This window comes from Anomaloglossus baeobatrachus, chromosome 1 (genome assembly GCF_048569485.1).
Source record: "Anomaloglossus baeobatrachus isolate aAnoBae1 chromosome 1, aAnoBae1.hap1, whole genome shotgun sequence".
Classification (NCBI taxonomy): Eukaryota; Metazoa; Chordata; class Amphibia; order Anura; family Aromobatidae; genus Anomaloglossus; species Anomaloglossus baeobatrachus.
The window spans coordinates 91,992,425-92,012,926 of NC_134353.1; the positions used below are offsets into that span (position 1 = coordinate 91,992,425).

General features: G+C 48.7%; 1 protein-coding gene across 5 annotated transcripts in view; it reads right to left on the minus strand.

The window, feature by feature from the left end:
• KCNIP4 (potassium voltage-gated channel interacting protein 4) overlaps window positions 1-20,502 on the minus strand; it is a 1,162,298-nt gene that overhangs the window by 45,650 nt on the left and 1,096,146 nt on the right. For all 5 annotated transcript variants that reach the window (XM_075346923.1, XM_075346924.1, XM_075346922.1 and 2 more), the window contains exon 4: window positions 10,552-10,622. In XM_075346923.1, the coding sequence (XP_075203038.1) occupies window positions 10,552-10,622 (71 nt within the window). The remainder of the gene's footprint in view (window positions 1-10,551; window positions 10,623-20,502) is intronic.

Sequence of the window (20,502 nt, forward strand, 5' to 3'; positions counted from 1 at the left end):
CAGAGGCGCCCCTGGCACCCCGTTACATGTGGCGTAGTCGGCAGGATCCGGATCGTATGCAAGGGGACCCGCTCCAAGAAGATGGAGACCAAGTGGTGCCCAGGGCCCCTGATCCGGACTTTCAGCGAAGATTTACGATCCCATGGTGGGAAGAGGAAGAAGTGCCTAAGGCGTTGGACCGGGCACAAGATGGCGGCAAGATGGCCGTTGTCTGTGAAGACACAGAAAGCGCGCGCAGAATTGGCGCCAAAAGAAGAGCCTGGGGCTGGCCGGTGCCGAAAAAGAAGTTCGGAGTACTCCGCCCAAAGAGGGGAGGTGCCGGTCCCAGGGCACGAAGGAAGATATGTGAAGTGGGCGGTGTTCCAGAGAAAAAGAAGAACCGCCGCGTAGGGGTCGACCTGATGTGTGAGACTGGGGGTGGAGTATACCCAAGAGCGGGAAAAGTAAGCCCGCCTCCACTTCCTCCAGCATCTCCACTGACCCCGACGCCATTACCAGAAACGCTGACTCCGAGCAAGATGGAGACTCCAGGAAGACAGCAAGCTGCGGTAGCCGCACTAGTAGCGACTAGCCTGGGCAGAGGACGCCCGAAGCAGACTGCGGCTGCGGAAGGACCCACCCTTAACCTACCGGCTGTGCCAGGAGGACTGGAGCGGCCCACTACACAAGAGGCCGCACAGTGGCAACAGGAAATCGAGTGGGAGGAATGCCAATACCGGCGGCGGTCGCAGCAAAGACCGGTGCTAGCTGAACTCTCCCACCCGAGACGTTGGAGCAACCCGCCAACTACGAGCCCTTCCGGAGGCTGCGCCGGTTGCCCGGACAGTCCCGGTCGGAGTACGTGCAGGCCCAACGAGCCGAATGGCAACGTGCATATCATCCGGAGTGACTTTTCAAGACCGGAAGATGGCGGGCCTGTTTTTGTTCAACACCGGCGTTGTTTTGAGCCGGAAGAAGGTGTGTTGTTTGTAACCGTTCAAGTTGCTGAGCCCGGAAGAGAGCCTGATGCTGGACTGAGCCAGGGGCTCCCTCCGTGTCGTTAAGAAGATTTTTGCCGAGTTGTGTTCCTGCCAGCTAACGTCTAAGACCGGGAGTGCTGCAAAAGCCTCCGGGCAGAAACTCCACTAAGACCGGGAGTGCCTGCCGACGGCCTCCGGGCACGACTAAGACCGGGAGCTTCCAGGAGGAACTCCGGGCGCTGGACTGGTGTGCCCTTGCGGGTGCCCTCAGGTGAACATGTTCGCAGTTTCATTAAAATGACTTTGTTTAGTTTTAAAATGTGATTTTAGATTTGTGCCTTGCCGGGAGGCTTAGGCTTAAAGAGGGGAGGTATGTAAGGGGTGGGCAGACCCCTTACAAGGAAGCACAGGTTTTCTCTGAAGTGGTTAATGCTGTCCCCATAGAAACTGTAGAGGAGGGAGGAGAGGCCGGCAGCTTAGGGGGAAAGGAAGTGTGTGCTGAAGGCAGTTGTGTCCGGGACGGGAGAGAAGAAACAGCCAGGGGCAGAGTGTGGAGCTGAGTGGGCAGAAAGAAAGAAAGAAAGAAGGGAGCTGGAAGAACAGGGAAGCCGGAGAGAAAAGGAGCGGGCGGAACCTCATAGTGCGAAGCAGTCCCGGTGTGGGTCCGGGCTGTGGGTAGCCAGAAGTGGGAGCCGGACGAAGAGGAGTAGTCAGGCAAGTCACCCACTTGAGGGGACGCTAGGGCAGGCTTTCCCCAGCTAAAGGAAGCACCACAGCACTGTGTTTTGTTACTGCCACGTGTGGAGACTTGCAAAGAATAAAACATGTTGGTTATTTGCATTGAACCATGCCTGAAGAGTATTTGTGCGCCGGACGACATCTGCACCACCACACTCTGCCCCACCAAGACATCTCCCGTCCCGATAGTGACGGCGGAGCCAGGGGTAAGCCTGACAGAAGGGGCCACGACTACAAGCCCAGAGGCGCCCCTGGCACCCCGTTACAGACGGCCCTAGTTTATCCTTCTATATCCGCTTTTCTCATTGTATACATCCTCTCTCGGAATGATGGTACGACTCAACATGTCTGGGATTTACCAAACACTAAAGCCTGCTTTACACCAGGCAATCTATCGTGCGATAGATCGTCGGGGTCACGGTTTTTGTGACGCACATCCGGCATCGCTGGCGATGCCGGCCTGTGTGACACCTCCTAGCGACGCAGTATCGCTCACAAATCGTGAGTCGGGTACTGCTCGTTAGGTTCCATAATATCGGTTACTTTAGTCGCCCATCGTTTCCGTGGTAGCACACGTCGCTCCGTGTGACACCACGGGAACGATGAGCAGCTCACCTGCCTCCCGCGGCCGCCGCCGTCTCTATGTGGAAGGAAGGAGGTGGGCGGGATGTTTACATCCTGCTCATCTCCGCCCCTCCGCTTCTATTGGCCGGCGGCCGTGTGACGTCGCTGTGACGCCGAACGTCCCTCCCACTCCAGGAAGTGGACGTTCGCTGCCCACAGCGAGGTCGCACGAGAGGTAAGTATGTGTGACGGGGGTTACTACCTTTGTGCGACACGGGCAGCGATTTGCCCGTGACGCAAAAAGGACGGGGGCGGGTACGATCGATTGTGAAATCGCACAATCGGTCGTACCGTGTAAAGCAGGCTTAAGAGCCAATTCATTATTGCAGTTCTGCTTTTTTTGTCTACTTTTTTATTATTCCTTGAACTTCATCCCCAGGGTGATTTTCCAGTTTTTTGTTTTTTCCTCCCCTTCTTACAAGAACCATAACTTTTTTTCCCATCAATATAGATCGATGAGAGTTTGTTTTTGGTGGAATGAGTTGACTTTTGAATGGCACAGATTGTACTGTAAGAAGGGAAAAAAAAATTCCAAGTGTAGTGTGGGACACTTTGGGGGCCACCACATAGTATTAGGAGCTGTGAATTCTGTATTACTGTGTATGGGGTGACAGTGGGCGCATAATACCATGTAAGGAGACTGTGGGAGCCATCTTGGTGTGTGTGGGTACTGTGGAGTTATCATGCTGTGTGTGGAGATTCTGGGGGTCATCATTCCGTGTCTGTGGTGGCTGTTGGGGTTATACTGTGTGGGAGGCTATAAGGGCCATCATAGTGTGTTGGGGGCTAAGGAGGCTATCATACTGTGTGTAGAGAGATGTGGGGTTCACACTGTGTGCAGACGGCTGGAGGGGCCATCATTCTATGTTTGGGGGGTACTGCAGAAACATATAAGGGGACTCTGGGGGCTATCATGCTGTGTGATGCTGTAGGAGGGTGGCAGAGTATATGTAAAGTATAATGTGTTATATGATATAATTTAAAGTGAAGTATTCATGCGTAGAGTAATGTTAGAATGTAGATTATAATGATTATGAGAATTGTTGCCATCTTGTGACTATTTTAGGTAATGCAAATGCAGGACACAATATAGTAAGGTTGTAGCTATGATTTTAGAAAGATAGGGTTAACGATAGTGAGAGGAGGGGAAATAGTATTAAAAGTGGCCAACTTAGGGTCAAGAGGCAGAAAGGGTTCAAATCAGAATAGGAAAGGACGTGGGCCAAGGTGTGAGTGCTGATCCCAGAGTTTGAGATCACCTCTAGAGATCCAGAGCCTATGGCTAACCTCTGCGGGCTTGCTTTAGTCATCCGGGGGTGGAACAGACTAGGAGTGGGAAGAGGAACAAGGAGATGGTCCCGGTGTACCAAGGACTTGTCGCGGGCGGGGAGGAGGGTGTCAGCACACCGCGCTCACCCCTTCTGCTCGGGTCCGGCAGCTGCTCCTGGTGGCTCGAGCTGTGGGCCGGATCCCGGGGTTTCTCGAGCGACACTCCTCGCCCGTGAGTGAAAGGGGGTGTTTGTTGGGTGTGGGGGATTGTTATAGTTCGTGACTCCACCCACGGTTGTGGTGATTGCACCACCGCTGCTCAGTGTGGGGGCCCCGGGGATGGTGATGCGGAGCAGCCAGGTGTTGTGTTGCCCCTCCGTGGGTAGGGGTTGGTGATCCCGGGGCCCAGTGATGAGATGTAAAGTGTAGGGCCTGGAGGGCGCAGGGACGCGGGGGCAGCGCTGTGCCTTGCGGCACTATGGTACTCACTCAGCCTGACACACGGACACAGTTTGTATGGTAAACCAACGGCTGGTAGGACGGTCCCACAGACGGCTGCACCTGCACTCCCGGTAGGTGACGGTGATGTCCCTCTTCCTTGCACCTGTGTTGACTGATGGTAGCGGTGGATTCCCTCCGGTTACCCGCTCCCCGACTGCAATCTGGGCCGGAGGAGCTCTACACTTTGCCCGCAGGCGCTGGCCCTGAGAAACTGGTGCCGTGGCGGTGGCGGTGTCTCTCCAATACGGGTTGGGCTGTTGCCTTCAATCGGGACTTGGTTGTTGGGGGATCTGCGTCCCCGTCACTGACGGATTTGGCAAATCTGGCGACTCCTAGCCTTGCCGGGGTCCGAGAGGCCCCCTGCCCTGGTGCTGACTGTCCTTCGGAACACTGCTCCAGACCACCGGGCACACAGCCAACGGGGTCCTTCCAGGAACTTCCAAACGGTCCCCCTCCAGACAGTCACCGCCGTTGCTGACCTTGCTGATCTGGCCCTCACAAAGCTGGACCCTTCAGGCTGTCCTTCTCTTCTGTCATTTTACTTGCTTTTCTCCTTTTTCCTCTTTTCTACTTTCACTTTCTTAACTCCTCTACTTTAGCTCCTCACACTTGCCCTGCCTGGGCTAAACTGCCTGGTTACTTCCTGCCTCCAGAGCTGTGAGCTCCTTGGTGGGCGGAGCCAACCGCCTGGCCCACCCCCTGGTGTGCATCATCAGACTCCTGGAGCAAGGCAACAAGGATTTGTGGTTAGCTGTGATGTGCCTACCTGGAGTGTGGGGTGTGGTGGTGTGTGACCTGTGTCCCCTGGCTTGCCCAGGGCGACACATTCCCCCTTAGCAAAATGCAGACCGTCCGCGGGCTGCCGTCCTACACCGGTTTTATTTTTCTGTAAAAAGGGGATAACAGGGTTAAGCAAACATAAATGACATTTTTAAACAAAAACTCTTCCCAAGACGGGAGGCACATTTACTTAAACGTTGCAACGGTATACGGTCACGGTTTCCGCTCTCTCCCACCCAAGCAACCTGGCCCTGATGCTGCCCCTAAAACCCAGGTAGCACCCCTTGACCCACAGTCCAGCACAAGTTACCCGAGCGGGATCTGTCCTTCCCCTCCAGAGGGTGGCCACCGGTTCCTTTGGTGGCTGGGCCCTGGCCTGCTCTGCTCAGGGCCCTCCCTCCAACCTGCCTCTCCGGAGACGGTATAGCGGAAACGGTAACGGTACCCAACATATTTACAAGCCACTTAACGTTTGTGGTGCCCTGCAAGTTCACGGGCTTGTCCATGGATAGTTCCCATGCAAATAAACTTTAAACGGTCCCCACGGGGACAACGGTGCCGGCTCCAGCCGGTTGCAAATCAACACACAAATCAGGTGACAAACTCGGTATAATCATTTTCTTCTTATCATTTCAAACTTTCAAACTTTTTCAAACAAACAATAACTTCAGTGATGGTCCCAACGGGGACGGTGCAACGGGCATCCGCTGCCCTACTCCGGTCCTTTTTCTGCTTCATCCGAGGGAGGGGATGCAGAGCTCACCTTGCTCTCCGGGCTGCCCCTCAGCTTTACATCCAGGGCAAACCACCCCCTCTCTCCGCAGTGCCGGGTGTAACGCACCATGTCCCCCGGTATAAGATTGCGGCCAGGATGCTCCTCGGGCAGATGGGCGTTCACGTCCCGCCGGGCCACAAACACCTCGGCCTCCAGGCCCGGTTCGTATATGAACCCGTAGCCCCGGCGGACATCAAACCGCCTCACCTGCCCCTCGTAGAACGGGCCCCGGACACGGAAGGTCGCTTGCCGCAGGTTTTCCTTTTCCCGAATGGCTTGGGCCACCAGCTCGGCTTTCCTTCTCTCCCTCTCCGCGATCTCCAGGCCCAGCTTTGTCGGCTCCCTGTCCCAGTATGGCGCTGCTACCTGCTCCGGGGCACGGGTTGAGCCCTGCGGGACATCCAGCACATTACCCACTGTCAGGAAGGTGGGTAGCGTATCCCGCGGTGTCATGGCCTTGGGCGCTGCCTTGCAGCAACAACCCGGCGCCACCTCAGCCGAGGTGTGGGGGATGGGCACAGGGGCTTTCCGCAGCCGGGCCTTCGGCTCGGATCGGGTCGTCGGCTCCGGCTCGGGAAACTGCTCGGGGACTGTCCCTGGCACAATCTTCGGGGCCTTCCAAGGTAATGCCTCCGGTTTGTTACGGGCTCCGGCTACAGGTCGGTCCGCTGGGGCGGACGGGCTGGGTATCGCTACCGGTGGCGGTGGTAGCGGGCCTAGTGGCGGAGTCACGGCCTCCGAGACGGGTGGCGAGGGAGGCAACGGGGGGAGAGGGCTTGGACCGGGCCCCACAGCCGCGATGACCGGCCCTGCAAGGGCATCGGGACGTGGGTCACTCACCCTCCCTTTCTCCGCCTCCTCCTCGCGTCTCCGCACGGTGGCTACAACGTCCGCCATGTCGGCCTCCCACTCCTCCATGAGGAGCTGCATCTTCACCTGCAGCCGTTGATAGAGCTGCGCGGTCCGGATCTCCACCCACGCCGCGGTTCCAGGCGCGGGGGGTACGGTGTCGCGGGGCGGCATCCACATGGTGTCTTCACTGTTTGCTTCCAGGAACGGTATTTTCGCAAGGTCCTGGCGTCCCTGCTTTTATAGCCGCAGCTACATGCGTCCAGCCGCCATCGCGTCCCCCTTAGCTCTTTCCGGCCCCTCCTCTCTCGGGGCGGAGTTTTGTCCTTCGCGCTTCTACTGCTCGAGAAGACGCTCGAGCGGGAACTTTTCGCGCCAAAGATGGCGGCTTCTGAAATTTTTCTGCCGAATACCTCCGGCGGTAACAAGGCGCACCTCTACCTGACGGCAGAGCGGTAAGATCCTGTTCGTGATGCCAAGTTGTCGCGGGCGAGGAGGAGGGTGTCAGCACACCGCGCTCACCCCTTCTGCTCGGGTCCGGCAGCTGCTCCTGGTGGCTCGAGCTGTGGGCCGGATCCCGGGGTTTCTCGAGCAACACTCCTCGCCCGTGAGTGAAAGGGGGTGTTTGTTGGGTGTGGGGGATTGTTATAGTTCGTGACGCCACCCACGGTTGTGGTGATTGCACCACCGCTGCTCAGTGTGGGGGCCCCGGGGATGGTGATGCGGAGCAGCCAGGTGTTGTGTTGCCCCTCCGTGGGTAGGGGTTGGTGATCCCGGGGCCCAGTGATGAGATGTAAAGTGTAGGGCCTGGAGGGTGCAAGGACGCGGGGGCAGCGCTGTGCCTTGCGGCACTATGGTACTCACTCAGCCTGACACACAGACACAGTTTGTACGGTAAACCAACGGCTGGTAGGACGGTCCCACAGACGGCTGCACCTGCACTCCCGGTAGGTGACGGTGATGTCCCTCTTCCTTGCACCTGTGTTGACTGATGGTAGCGGTGGATTCCCTCCGGTTACCCGCTCCCCGACTGCAATCTGGGCCGGAGGAGCTCTACACTTTGCCCGCAGGCGCTGGCCCTGAGAAACTGGTGCCGTGGCGGTGGCGGTGTCTCTCCAATACGGGTTGGGCTGTTGCCTTCAATCGGGACTTGGTTGTTGGGGGATCTGCGTCCCCGTCACTGACGGATTTGGCAAATCTGGCGACTCCTAGCCTTGCCGGGGTCCGAGAGGCCCCTGCCCTGGTGCTGACTGTCCTTCGGAACACTGCTCCAGACCACCGGGCACACAGCCAACGGGGTCCTTCCAGGAACTTCCAAACGGTCCCCCTCCAGACAGTCACCGCCGTTGCTGACCTTGCTGATCTGGCCCTCACAAAGCTGGACCCTTCAGGCTGTCCTTCTCTTCTGTCACTTTACTTGCTTTTCTCCTTTTTCCTCTTTTCTACTTTCACTTTCTTAACTCCTCTACTTTAGCTCCTCACACTTGCCCTGCCTGGGCTAAACTGCCTGGTTACTTCCTGCCTCCAGAGCTGTGAGCTCCTTGGTGGGCGGAGCCAACCACCTGGCCCACCCCCTGGTGTGCATCATCAGACTCCTGGAGCAAGGCAACAAGGATTTGTGGTTAGCTGTGATGTGCCTACCTGGAGTGTGGGGTGTGGTGGTGTGTGACCTGTGTCCCCTGGCTTGCCCAGGGCGACACAGACTATGTCAGAATGGTGAGGTAAACTGACAGAGAATACCAGGCGATGGCTGCTCTACCGATATTGAGAGGCTTAGGTGAAGAGAGGAAGAGTATTGCCCCAGCTAGGGTGAAAGAGAATCAGTTACCATGTCTGCCATGAAGGTGTTAAGAACAAGTAAAACAAGTAAGGTTAAGAAAACCCTTATGTGATGTGGTTCATTCACAGCGATCCCTGCATCTGAGAGCAGGAAGGTGTATGGAGCGCCAGGAAAGCAAGAGAATGCCAAGCACCCCACACAGAGTTGTACCCACACACAGGGATCACTAAAAATAGGAGCTCAGTGACCGAGTGGGCCATCATACTGTGATTGAGATATTATGGGGCTAATAATTCTGTTTGTTTTTTGCCTTTGGATTCCAAAACGCTGCATTGCGCAGTAGAAACACAGTGAATGGGATTTAATAGAAATCCCATGCTCACTGTACTTATTTTTCCCATAGAATAAATAGACATACTGTGCGGTTTCCTGAGCAGCAGCATGTCAATTTATTGCTGCAGAGCCGCAAATGTTCTCAGCAGGAGAACAGAGTGAAAGAGCGTCCCGAAACCTAGTCGTCAAAACGGGCAGCTGCGTTTTCCTGTGGACAGCACTCATGGCCCCGCAGGAGGGGACATGCTGCGTCCAGGACACATCATGTCCGGATCGTGGGCACGTACCCTTACTCTTAAGCTATGTGCTCACGGGACTATGTAACTGCGAATATATCCTCAGGTATGTCCGCAGGTTTCCCGCAGCTGATCCCCGGAGTCCACAGCTATCCATTGCTGCGGGATTCCAGCGAAATATCTGCGGTACACCTGCGGACATTCATGCGACTTACCTGCGGAGGTCCCGGCTTCTATCTCTATAGTGGAGGGCCGGGAATTCCGCAGCTATTTCCGCAGGAATAATTGACATGCAGTTACGTGCGGCTGCAGGACATCCGCAGCATATTCCACAGCTGCACATACTGCAGCATGGACACAGCACTCCCCATATCCCATAGGATAACATGGGGAGTGTCTGTACTTGCTAAAACCTGCGGATTTATCTAGAAAATCCAGATAAATCCACAGGTTTTCTGCGGCAAAATCTGCGGGTACAGAGTCCCGTGGGCACATAGCCTTAGACTTTACAGTCACTTTACTCTTGTAAGCTAATTGACAACCAACAGGGACTGCATTTTCTCTGACATTGACCCTTTTGGTCATAAGTCTTTAGGGTGTCAATCTTGGATGAACACAGTAATAATTAGATATGATCTCCTGTCCTGTACATACTCAGCCCTAACCCCTTCACGACCTATGACGTTTATCGCGCTCCGGCAGGGATTTTTTCCCCATTGAAAATAAAACAATAAAAACAACAAATACACATATTTGGTATAATCTATCAAAGTATAAAAGTCAATAATCTGATCAGTAAAGGCCGTAGTGAGAAAAAAAAATTCCAAACAGCAAAATTACGTATTTTTAGTCACCGCAACATTGCATTAAAATTCAATAACAGGTAATCAAAACATTACATCTACCCAAAAATGGTATAATTAAAAACATCAGCTCGAGCTGCAAATAATAAGCCATAACCGAGCCCCAAATCCAGAAAAATGACATCGCTACGGGTCTCGGAAAATGGTGACAAAAACCGCAATTCTTTATTTTTTGACAAATGTCTGAATTTTTTTTCAATACTTAAATAAAAGGAAAACTAAGCATGTTTGGTCTCTACGAACTTGCACTGAACTGGGGAATCATATTGCCAGGTCAGTTTTACTATATAGTGAATATTGTAAATAAAAAACCCCAAAAAACAATTGTGGAATTGCACTTTTTTTGCCATTTTATAGCCCTTTGAATTTTTTTTCCAGTTTTTCATTACAATATGTGGCAGAATAAATGGTGTCATTCAAAACTACAATTCATCCCACGAAAAAACAAGCCCTCATATGGCTATATTGTTGGAAAAATAAAAAAGTGATGGCTCTTGGGAGAAGGGGAGGAAAAAACGAAAATGAAAAAAAAACAGAAAATCACCCGGAGGTAAAGGGATTAATCTTTAGATGTCAGAATATAACCTACAATGCAGCTAGGCCACTGATACCCTCTGCCCTTCTCCCTTCACATCTAATAGTTTGGTAAAAAAAAAATGAAAAATTTGTTAAAAACGAGAGTAAGGATGGTTATAATAATTACTACAGCCATAATGTTTTCCAAAAACATCCAAAAAAGGTAATGCTGTGTCATAAAAGTAGTGTTATATGCAAGAATGAATTATACCATGAAAAGGGAATAATTTATGCCATTAATATATCTAAGATTAAAGTAATGACTTACCTCGAAACTCACAGATCCATTGTGGTCTGTGTCGAAAGCATTAAACAGAAAGTGTGCGTAATTCGAAGCATCTGTAAAAGAAAATACACATAATTGGTAAATATTAAAATATTTTACAAGTGTAGATTTATTGGATTGCTATGAATTTATCCAATTATTCACTATTTCAGTAACACAATAATTATAATAAGCATGTTTCAGATCTAGAAATGATGTAATACAGTACAGGCTTGAAGGGAGTTGGAAAGAGAAGTGGTGGTGGGGTACAACGTGGAAACTCAAGCGGGCTTTACACGCTGCGACATCGCTACCAATATATCGCCGGGGTCACATTGGTAGTGACGCACATCCGGCGCCAGTAGCGACATCGGAGCGTGTGACGCAAATGAGCGACGATCAACGAGTGCAAATACGTGCGATATCGTAGCTCGTTGTCATGTCGTTCATTTCCATAATATCGCTGCACCGATGGTACGATGTTGTTTGTCACTCCAGCGGCATCACACATCGCTGTGTGTGACGCCGCTGGAACGACAAAGATCTCCTTACCTGCCTCCACCGGAAAAGGAGGAAGGAAGGAGGTGGCCGGGAGGTTCAGTCCGCTCATCTCCTCCCCTCCTTTTCTATTGGGCAGCGGTTCAGTGACGCTGCTGTGACGTCGCTGTGACGCTGAACGAACCGCCCCCTTAGAAAGGAGGCGGATCGCCGGTCACAGCAACGTCGCAGGGCAGGTAAGTAGTGTGACAGGGGAGTGCGATTTTGTGCACGTCAGACAGCGATATGCCCATGTCGGACAAAAGAGGGGGCGGGTACACACGATAGCGATATCGTAACCGATATCCCTCCCGTGTAAAGCCCGCTTTAGAGATCAATTTTCTTGTTAGCGGAAAATGATTAATAAAAAGTTTCTGTACAATTTTACATGGTGTGTTTGATTGCGTTAAGCTAAATAAGGCCTCTTACCTGTCTCAACCAATGCATAGATGGTAAAAGGGGGCTGGCTTTCTTACTAATATGAGCCATCCCTCTTCAATTGCCACAATAGTGACAGAAAGCACAGGAAATGGTCATAATCTAGCCAGAAGGAGAACTGCCTGGACCAGGGACCAGCACTGATCTCATTCTATATAATGAATTCAGTTACCTTGGCACCCCCTAAAATCCATCTATTATGGACATATCCCTCTATGTGATACCTGTCTTTGGATTAGTTCATAAATAGCAATTCTTTTGGGCTTTGGCATACCTCCCAACTGCCCCAGATTCAGCGGGACTGTCCCGATTTGAGGGTTCCCTCCCGCAGTCCCGATATTCACGGTTCTTGTCCCGACTCCTCCCCTCAGTGCAGTGCATAAATTAACTCAAGAAACACAGTGCATAACTTAAATTCTCATCTGCTCTGGTTTCCAAGGACAGGGTTAGAGGTCATGACTCATGAACTTGTAAGCTATTCATTCATAGGCAGCAGCTCTACCATTGAGCCATTGTCTGCATTGAAAGGTATACGAGGATTTGGTAATCCTATACTGTATTGCAGGCAGAGAAACCAGAAGTAAATTATTCAGCTATATAGAGATATAGATAGATAAATACTGTATCTCTATGTAGGTGAAGGAAAAAGTCAGATTCTTTTGTTCCTAAAAAAAACTACTATAAAGAAATGAGGAAAAAATATAAACAAAAATATAACTAGGGGAGCCCCAAGCTGTTGAGCTACAAGCTATGACAACAGCTGAGAGAGGATTTTATATAGATTAAGCAGCAGCCTCCACAGCAGATTACACAGGACAGACATCCATTGTATAGAGCAGTATGTCCTGTATTTTAGAGGGAGAGGAAAATATTTTTTTTTCTTTTAAAAAAAAAATAAAAAATAGAAAAAATAGGATAATGTAATTTTTATTACGCATTTTTTTTTAAGTAAACACCACAAATCAACAAATAACATGGACATATTTGGTGTCCCTGTAATCGTAACAACCCAAACAAAACAGCGATCAGATTATTTGTAGAGATAAGTAAATGCCGAAAAAAATGTTGCAAGTGATTATATTTTTCTATTAAAACCCAGAAAAAATGTAACACTGAGGCCGTGTTCACACGAACCGTAAATGCTGCTTTTTTCTACAGGTCTTCTCTGATTATTGGTGCATTTTTTATGCGTTTTCCCAGATATTTGATATATTTGGTGCAGATGTGTATCCGGGGTTTTAATTCTTTTTAATACTACAGGAAAGCTTTGATACTGGATTTAAAAATACAACAGAATTTTTTTTTGCTTGCGGTATTTTTCAGGCTCTACAAAGACTTCTATAGACAAAAAAAAGCACCAAAACTGCACAGTTCAGCAGAAGAACCAGGAGCGGAGCTTCCATGAAATCACATTCTCTTTGCGCGGACATTTAGTCCATGTTCACACGTAGCGTAAATGCTGCATTTTTTTCTCCTGTTTTTTTTTTTTATTTGTCTTTTTTATTTCCACATATGTTCTGCTGTGTTTAATTGTCCAAGAAAAGTGGATGTAATTTCATGAAAAGACACCGCTGAACTCTGCAGTTTTTGGAGCTTTTTTTTCTCTAGCGGTTTCTATATGGAGCTTAAATAAAATGCATGGAAAAAACTGCAGTTACTGAGTGCAGAATCCAAGCTTTTCTGTACCATAAAAACACTAAAAACCACGGTTTCACATCTGCACTACAAATGCCTGAAATAGTGAGGAAAAGGCATAAAAAATGCAGCAAGAATGCAATAATCAGAGAAGATTGTTAATGTATAATTAGGTGCAGACATCGGCAGAAAACAAAAAACACACAATTTCTGTAACATGTGAACATAGCCTTATAGTCACAAAAACGCAACCTGTCATATAGTGAAGCTTATATAAATACTAGCTGTAGTACCCGGTGTTGCCCGAGGTAGTAACAGTCTCTCTGTCTCTGTCTAACAAATAAGAAATAACGTTTGGAACTCCATTCTATGTCTGAACTGGGTGCAAAAACCTAAAAAAACATCACTATGGGGAGATAAGGTATGCACACCAGTGACTATGTAAGGGGAATACATGAAATAGCAGAAAATGCTGTGTGAATACTGACATGAAAAATTCAATAGCTATATGTAAGAATGAAATGTGAAAAATGGAACCTGCATTACTGCCATGAATATATGAATAAAGAGAAATTTAGCTACTGAATTGATCAATGCAATAGAGCCCCAACACTACGCCAAAGTATTTCTCTATGTTGGGGTCCCTAGCTTGTGTGTGTCCTCTCATGCAGTTAAAAAACTTACCGTGTATGGGAAGCTGAGACCCAGGCTATTTATGCGTATGATGTGGATTGGCAATAGGTGTGGTTGGGGAGGGTTCACAAACGAAAAACTACTAACAATAAGGAATAACGTTTGGAACACCATTCTAAGTCTGAACTGGGTGCAAAAAACCTAAAAAAAACATCACTAAATTTCTCTTGATTCATATGTTCATGGCAGTAATGCAGATTCCATTTTTCACATTTTCATTCCTACATATAGCTATTGGATTTTTCAAGTCAGTATTCACACAGCAGTTTCTGCTATTCCATGTATTCCCCTTACATAGTCACTGGTGTGCATACCTTATCTCCCCATAGTGATGTTTTTTTAGGTTTTTGCACCCAGTTCAGACATAGAATGGAGTTCCAAACGTTATTTCTTATTTGTTAGTAGTTTTTCGTTTGTGAACCCTCCCCATACACACCTATTGCCAATCCACATCGTATATATAGCCTGGGTCTCAGCTTCCCATACACGGTAAGTTTTTTAACTGCATGAGAGGACACACACAAGCTAGGGACCCCAACGTAGAGAAATACTTTGGCGTAGTGTTGGGGCTCTATTCCATTGATCAATTCAGTAGCTAAATTTCTCTTTATTCATATATTCATGGCAGTAATGCAGGTTCCATTTTTCACATTTCATTCTTACACATAGCTATTGAATTTTTCATGTCAGTATTCACACAGCAGTTTCTGCTATTCCATGTATTCCCCTTCCATAGTCACTGGTGTGCATACCTTATCTCCCCATTATAATCTCTGTCTCTGTCTGTCTGTGTCTGATGTCTGTCTCTGTGTCTCTGTCTTTCTGTATCAGTCTCTCTGTCTGTCTCTGTATCAGTCTATCTGTATGTCTCTCTCTATCTCTGTGTCTCTCTCTCTCTATCTCTGTGTCTGTCAGTCTCTTTCCCCATCTATCTCGTTCTAGGTCTGTATCATTCCAGGTCTGTCTCTTTACCCGTCTGTCTCTTTTGCCGTCTGTCTTTTTCCCCGTCTGTCTCGTTCCATGTCTGTCTCATTCCACGTCTGTCTCATTCCACATCTGTCTCTTTCCTCGTCTGTCTCTTTCCCTGTCTGTATCTTTTCCCATCTGTCTCGTTCCAGGTCTGTCTCATTCCCCGTCTGTCTCTTTCCCCATCTGTCTCTTTTCCTATCTGTCTCTTTCCCCATCTGTCTGTCTCTTTCTCTTTCCGCATCTGTCTCTTTCCCCGTCTGTCTCTTTACTTGTCTGTCTCTTTCCTTTTCTTTTTCCTTGTCTCTGTCTCTCTGTCTGTCTCTTTCCCTGTCTCTCGGTCTCTATTCCTGTCTGTCTGTGTCTGTCTGCCTCTGTCTGTCTCTTTGTCTGTCTCTCTATCCATTTCTTTCCCTGTCTGTCTCTTTCTGTCTCTGTCTCTCTCTATCCGTCTCTCCACCGACATCTTATTACCTTACTCATATGCTTCTTATACTAACAATGTCTTTCTTTCCTATAGCAACCAATTACAACTCCTATTAATAACCTGAGCTCGTATCTCCATTGACTTTAATGGAGGCAGATTTTTTGGAGAGTAACTGTAAAGCGCAGGGTTAAATTTTCCCGTCAAAACTTAGTCTATGACATTCCCTGAGTCACATGGGGTGTCTGTGCAAAATTTCGTGATTGTAAATGCGACGGTGCGAATTCCTTTAACGGACATACACACATACATACATACACACATAGACATATGCATACACTGAGCTTTATATATTAGATGAGAAAGTTCTGGCTGATACGACTTTGAATGAATGAACAGTCCGGGGCATCTGCTAAACATCCCTCACTGCTAAATGTGTGTGGATTCGGATGTGGCTATGGGTGTGGTCAAAATTTTCCGCTGCGCATTGCATGCGCCTCATGCTTTGTCTCTCTTTCTGTTCTTCAAAAATTGGGAGGTATGGCTTTGGGTCGCACCTCATGCATATACTATGGCGCCCCTGAAGCCATCATGGAGCCACAAGGTACTGCATCCCCACCAAGGATGCAGGACCTATCCCCTTAGGCACCCAGAACCCTAGTGTCGGTAACATTAAAAACCCAGGTAATCCCAGTTTTCCCCCAAACAATCCCCCATACAATGGTACATAGCTAGGGCCGGACCAATGGATGGACGGCTAGAGGTGGAGCCAATCCAGTTCACTAGTTGAGGAGATGGGAGGGGAAGACAGAGAGAAGTCAGATAGAGTCTGCAGTGAGAGGGAGCAGACAAGTGACGGAGACAAGTGACAGTAGTCGGAGTGCGAGTGTGGAAGGTGGAAACTGACGCAGGTTGATAGTGACCTGGTACCCAGGAGAAGTGGTTGCCGTTGGAGTACAGTGGAGTACTCCTGGAGCTACGCACCGACTGGGTACAGGACCCTAGGACAGGAAAGAGCTCCAAGCCGACCTGTTAACACCTGCACAGCAAGGGGACCATCAAGAACCTTGCTGACCCTAAGAATCCAAAGACTCTGTAGCAAAGGGAGAATCGGGGACAGGACCAGAGACTCCAACCCCACAGGGTTCACGCTACCGTCAGGCGGACAGAAGTGGACAAACCACAGAACGGGGACCCCCAGTTGTTCCATACCACGGGGACCCACTTACACGAGACATGTGCAGGGGAAGAAGATACCAGGGAACCAAACTGGCACTGGGACGAAGGGGACCTGGAGGCAAAACCAGCTGGCCCTGGGCAACCAGTTAACATCTACCAGCAGTGAGTAAACGAGTTGCACTAAACCTCTGTGTGGACTCATTTCTTCCGACGCCCACTGCACCATACACCCTCTGGGGCAAACTCTACTTGCGGAGAGTCTACCATTCTAGCTGCCAATACCACCAGCCCCAGTAGAGACATTCTGCAGCGGCGGCTCCCTACACTTAGCCACAACACCACAAGTGGCGTCACATGTGAACATTACCTTATTCTTCCCTGTAAAAATCTCCATTACAAAAAGGGACCAGGGCACGAAACCGGGTAACGGCCACCACCGTGACTTCCCTAAGACCTATACTGCCCGGAACCAAGTGCGACAATACAGTTGTAGATTGGTCTCTGTGTTCTCCTACCCCTGATGATTTAAATAAAATCTGTCACCAGATTTAACAATACAAACTGAATACATTGACCTGATTGGGTTGGTATACCGTACTTACTTTGAAAACCCAGTTTTTGCTATGTAAGCTGCAGACAGCATGTTACAAGGATTAACACAGAGAATTCAGGAATGCCTGTCTTGTCAAGGTCCAGTCTATTGTTTATTTGCTATGTTTGTTTAAGCAGCAGGACAGATCATTCATCATTGACACAATGTTAATGTGCAATCTCTATAGAGAGACTGGTGTGAGCGGGACAGCTCTCTCAGCTTTGCCACATGGCTAAATCTAAAGGCAACTTTATTCTGATCCCTGAGTGACCCGATAACCCCTTTAAAAAATGAACACCCCTTAAAGGGAATCTGTGAGCAGGTTTTGCTATGTAAGCTGCAGACAGCATACTGTAAGGGTTAACACAGAGAATTCAGGGATGCCTGTCTTGTCAGGGTCTGATCTGTTGTTTATTTGCTGTGTTTGTTTAAGGCCTAAAACACACTTCTGCAAAAAAAAGGTCCGTGTGACACGGTCCGTTTTTCGGGTCCGTGTTCCGTTTTTTGGGGCGTTTCTCCAGTATGTATGGCATTTGTGTGATGACGTATGCGAGCCATGTGTACGTGTAAAATGTCCGTGTATGTGTACGTGGAATGTCCGTTTGTGTGTTGCACAATGTCGTTGATACATGTCGGCTGACAGCAGACAGAGTTGCGCGATGAGAATGAACTCGGGTGAACTTCACCCGACTTCATTGTCATGCCGCGGCTCTGTCTGTGCGCCGCGTACTGATTAGCGGTCACCTGTAAAGGATTCACCAGTGACCGCTAATCCCCCGAGTGACTGAAGTGAGCAGCCCTCTCTCATACTTATTGCTCCCCGATCACCAGCGCGGCGAGGAACAGCTGTGCAGAAAATACGCGGCAACAATTACTTTGAATATGCCGGCCGCTCATTAATCAATCTCGTATTCCCTGCTTTCCCCACCCACAGACGCCTGTGATTGGTTGCAGTCAGACACGCCCCCCACGCTGAGTGACAGGTGTCTCACTGCACCCAATCACAGCAGCCGGTGGGCGTGTCTATACTGTGCAGTAAAATAAATAAATAAATAATTTAAAAAACCGGCGTGCGGTCCCCCCCAATTTTAATACCAGCCAGATAAAGCCATACGGCTGAAGGCTGGTATTCTCAGGATGGGGAGCCCCACGTTATGGGGAGCCCCCAAGCCTATCAATATCAGCCAGCAGCCGCCCAGAATTGCCACATACATTATATGCGACAGTTCTGGGACTGTACCCGGCTCTTACCGATTTGCCCTGGTGCGTTGGCAAATCGGGGTAATAAGGAGTTATTGGAAACCCATAGCTGCCAATAAGTCCTAGATTAATCATGTCAGGCGTCTCCCCGAGATACCTTCCATGATTAATCTGTAAATTACAGTAAATAAACACACACACCCAAACAATCCTTTGTTAGAAAAAAAAAAACGCTAACAAATTGCCTTGTTCACCAATTTAATAAGCCCGAAAAAGCCCTCCATGTCCGGCGTACTCCAGGATGGTCCAGCGACGCTTCCAGCTCTGCTGCATGCAGGTGACCGGAGCTGCAGAAGACACAGCCGCTCCTGCCAGCTCCACGCAGCTAATGAAGGGAATAGCTTGTGTGAGTCCTCTCATGCAGTTAAAAAACTTACCGTGTATGGGAAGCTGAGACCCAAGCTATTTATGCGTATGATATGGATTGGCAATAGGTGTGGTTGGGGAGGGTTCACAAACGAAAAACTACTAACAATAAGGAATAACGTTTGGAACACCATTCTAAGTCTGAACTGGGTGCAAAAAACCTAAAAAAAACATCACTATGGGGAGATAAGGTATGCACACCAGTGACTATGTAAGGGGAATACATGGAATAGCAGAAACTGCTGTGTGAATACTGACTTGAAAAATCCAATAGCTATATGTAGGAGTGAAAATGTGAAAAATGGAATCTGCATTACTGCCATGAACATATGAATCAAGAGAAATTTAGCTACTGAATTGATCAATGCAATAGAGCCCCAACACTACGCCAAAGTATTTCTCTACGTTGGGGTCCCTAGCTTGTGTGTGTCCTCTCATGCAGTTAAAAAACTTACCGTGTATGGGAAGCTGAGACCCAGGCTATTTATGCGTATGATATGGATTGGCAATAGGTGTGGTTGGGGAGGGTTCACAAACGAAAAACTACTAACAATAAGGAATAACGTTTGGAACACCATTCTAAGTCTGAACTGGGTGCAAAAAACCTAAAAAAAACATCACTAAATTTCTCTTGATTCATATGTTCATGGCAGTAATGCAGATTCCATTTTTCACATTTTCACTCCTACATATAGCTATTGGATTTTTCAAGTCAGTATTCACACAGCAGTTTCTGCTATTCCATGTATTCCCCTTACATAGTCACTGGTGTGCATAACTTATCTCCCCATAGTGATGGTTTTTTTTAGGTTTTTTGCACCCAGTTCAGACTTAGAATGGTGTTCCAAACGTTATTCCTTATTGTTAGTAGTTTTTCGTTTGTGAACCCTCCCCAACCACACCTATTGCCAATCCATATCATACGCATAAATAGCCTGGGTCTCAGCTTCCCATACACGGTAAGTTTTTTAACTGCATGAGAGGACACACACAAGCTAGGGACCCCAACGTAGAGAAATACTTTGGCGTAGTGTTGGGGCTCTATTGCATTGATCAATTCAGTAGCTAAATTTCTCTTGATTCATATGTTCATGGCAGTAATGCAGATTCCATTTTTCACATTTTCACTCCTACATATAGCTATTGGATTTTTCAAGTCAGTATTCACACAGCAGTTTCTGCTATTCCATGTATTCCCCTTACATAGTCACTGGTGTGCATACCTTATCTCCCCATAGTGATTGCAACCAATCACAGGCGCTGGAGGGTGGGGAAAGCAGGGAATACGAGATTGATTAATGAGCGGCCGGCATATTCAAAGTAATTGTTGCCGCGTATTCTCTGCACAGCTGTTCCTCGCCGCGCTGGTGATCGGGGAGCGGTATGAGTCGGGGGAAGAAAAAAACCGAGCGCCAATGTAAGTATGACTGAGAACAGCAGAAAAAAAGGTAAGTATACTGACTTTTATTTAAAAAAAACAAAAAATAAAATCGCTAGTGTAAAAACGCACATGCACGAAACGTGCTGAACACGGACATACTCCGTGTGCGGTACGTGCAGGCATGGACCCATAGACTAAAGCGGGTCCGTGCCTGTGTGCTGCCGGCCAAAAATGGACATGTCGTCCATGTAGAAAAGCGCACACACGTACTTACCACACGGACACACGTTCCGTGTGATTTTACATGTGTGTACCATCTACCATTGAATAACATGGGTCCCCGTGTGTACGTGTCTCCCCGGTACGTGCAAATACGTACCGCACACGTACAAATTAAACGGATGTCTGTTGCGGGTCTAAGCCACAGGACTTGTCATTTCTCGGACTACAATGTCACACGCACACAAACCCAAATATCTCGCA